A 2,491-nucleotide genomic window follows, 5' to 3' on the forward strand; every position below is an offset into this window, starting at 1 on the left:
TCAAAGGAAAGCAGCACGTCAAGTTCTGCTCAGGAGTGAAGGAGAAGTTCTAACTGGTGTAAATGAAAGGCTTGTCACCAGACTTCCATGTGAGAATATTCCTGTTTGATCCTCTCTTAACTAACATCATGATCAAAATTTTGCTTATCCACAGCACAATGGAAAAACAGAGTCCATAAGTTTAATAAGAAATGGCAGCTATTATAATTCTTCAATATTATTTTCTTCTTCCTTTAAAAATAAATTATTATTTTACAAACCAACATTAAAATATACCCTGAAGATAACCCCCGATGGTGGTGGACTTTGGGATGGGCTGGGATTATCTCACCTGCAATGCTGACTTGGACAAATGGTTTCCTCTGTCACTGTCAAATTTTGTAGAAACAAGGAAGGGCCTTGTGGAAAATGAAACCAAAGCCCCCAAATTAAGAACCTGAGCAAAACTGTTCACACTGTGTGGCAGAACTGTAATTAAAGAGGAAGGACATTGATTCCTAAAGAGTTAGTGACTTCAACCACTGCTCCACTTTTTCTCTCTACGTGCAAATCTGCTATCACATGTTCAGAAATGGTAAAGAACGTTTCCACATGCTGTAGGCTAGTGCAGATTCCTCCATCCAGTTCTTCAATGTCTATTTCAGGACCAATAATAGATTTTTATTTATTAGGAGAATTCTTTGAGTTTGGTCCAAATGAATGGTTACCAGGTAATTCCACTGATAAACTGGAGGAGGTGATGAAGAAAAGCCCAACACAGTTTTGTAATCCACGCAGAAACAGAAACGCTTTGCCTCCTTGGGACTCAATGTCCAGATAGCTTTCAGCCCTCAGAAACTCTTTGTCTTACTCCGTGTTTCACATATAAAGTGTGCCCAGTCACAGCTGGGCAGGATCCGCATTTGTCCTGGATGGTCCATCTTCTCCACGGCCTAGACCACATGTTTGCTTCCCTGGAAGTGCCATAACACTGCTTTCATCCTGAAATGGACGTCACGTTCTTTTACAGACACCATGAAGGCAGCATGGTTGGGATTAGGAGTCACAGAGGCCCCGTCCAGGTAGTCCGGGAGGCGGGTAGCAGGCCCCCCAAGGACCCACACTTGGGTTGCTTTGGCTTGCTGTACATCGATAATTATTCCTGTGAAAACTCACATCTGACACAGTCAGACACATGACTCAGTCTTTCTGCAGTAAGGACAATTGCCACACAACAAACCCAGAGTGGGACCTTGGATTTGATTCCCGCCACTGTCACTTGTTCCCAGGGCTGCAGTTGCATCCCAGTGACGGCAGCTTTCCCCTCTCACTTCATCCTGACACCAGCGTCCCTTATGTTCAAGTCTAGTTAGCTTGGCAAGTTTCATTCTTTCATTGGAAGATTTCAATTTTGAACCCACTGAGTTTTACAGATGCCTCGACAGACGCTCCTCAAGGAGCCTCACAGTGGTCTACCTCCAGAACAGATGTTGTAAGGTGATTTTGTTTTTAGACACCTGAAACAGAGCATTGGTTGCATGTGAATTTGACTGCTGTGTATAGGTCATGAGGACGACACAGGTGTACTGGTGGAGCGGGTCCTCAGGGTGGCCCCACCCACACCTCCTCTTCACCCAGTGGAGGACCCGGCCCCCAGCAGCTGTGGATGTGATTGCCCATGGCCAACAGAAGGACCGTCAGGAGATTCCTGGGAAATCTCAAGCCCCACCTCCTGTAACCCATGATGGATTAACAGAGGACCCTAAAACCCAGACCTGCTGCTTTCTCAGAAAGGTGGACACTGTCCTGCACATTCTAGGCCTTTCTGAGGAATCCGGCTGAGGCTGCACTTTGGCTGAAGCCACATCTTGGCTCAGCTGCTCCCTGCGCTCTGCCTGCCGTCCTGACCTCATCACAGACTTCACCTTGGAACCCTCCCAAGCAGTCACACGGACAGCAATCCTCGTCTCAGGCTCTGCTCCCAAGGAATCTGACCTCAGATTCTAAACATCAGCTTACTAACACCAAAAGGTCTTACACCCCCCCCTCACTATTACTATTAACTATTTCTTGGTCTCTTGGAAGGTCTGCAACTGATATAATATAGATTTGATTCTCTCAAAGATACAGTTGTCAACCAAAACAAACTTTCCCAATTTGGGACAGGCACTTTGGATCATATTACAAATGAAAAAAAAAAAATCAGTAGAATACAGCAAGGGAAATACATTTGTATTTTTTATTAATGTACCTCATTAGTTATTGGCTTTTCCCTAACTACATGGGCTTAAGGAAAAATTACTAGTGTGGGGAATCCAGAAATAAGGATGAAGTGCTAGTTTATATTTATCTGTAGATTTTGTAGATCAAGTTTGACTTCTTAGGTTTTTAGCAGGAGACAGTATTTTCTGAACGTCCTCCCAATTGAAGTCTGGGGAGAAACTGGCTTTTGTTTGTCACACATTTTTACTCATTTAAAAAACTATTCCTTGATTGTTTTTTCAATCAACAA

At 44.0% G+C, this 2,491-nt stretch overlaps 1 protein-coding gene across 1 annotated transcript in view; it reads right to left on the bottom strand.

Moving 5' to 3' along the window:
- Positions 1 to 233: 233 nt before the first annotated feature.
- Positions 234 to 2,491, bottom strand: part of EPGN (epithelial mitogen) — a 6,543-nt gene continuing 4,285 nt past the window's right edge. Inside the window, exon 5 of the mRNA XM_012805333.2 lies at positions 234 to 1,496. Within this exon, the coding sequence (XP_012660787.2) occupies positions 1,442 to 1,496 (55 nt within the window). The 3' untranslated portion in view covers positions 234 to 1,441. The remainder of the gene's footprint in view (positions 1,497 to 2,491) is intronic.

Source organism: Otolemur garnettii, unplaced genomic scaffold, assembly GCF_000181295.1.
Source record: "Otolemur garnettii isolate 467f Iridium unplaced genomic scaffold, OtoGar3 scaffold00039, whole genome shotgun sequence".
In the NCBI taxonomy this organism is placed as follows: Eukaryota; Metazoa; Chordata; class Mammalia; order Primates; family Galagidae; genus Otolemur; species Otolemur garnettii.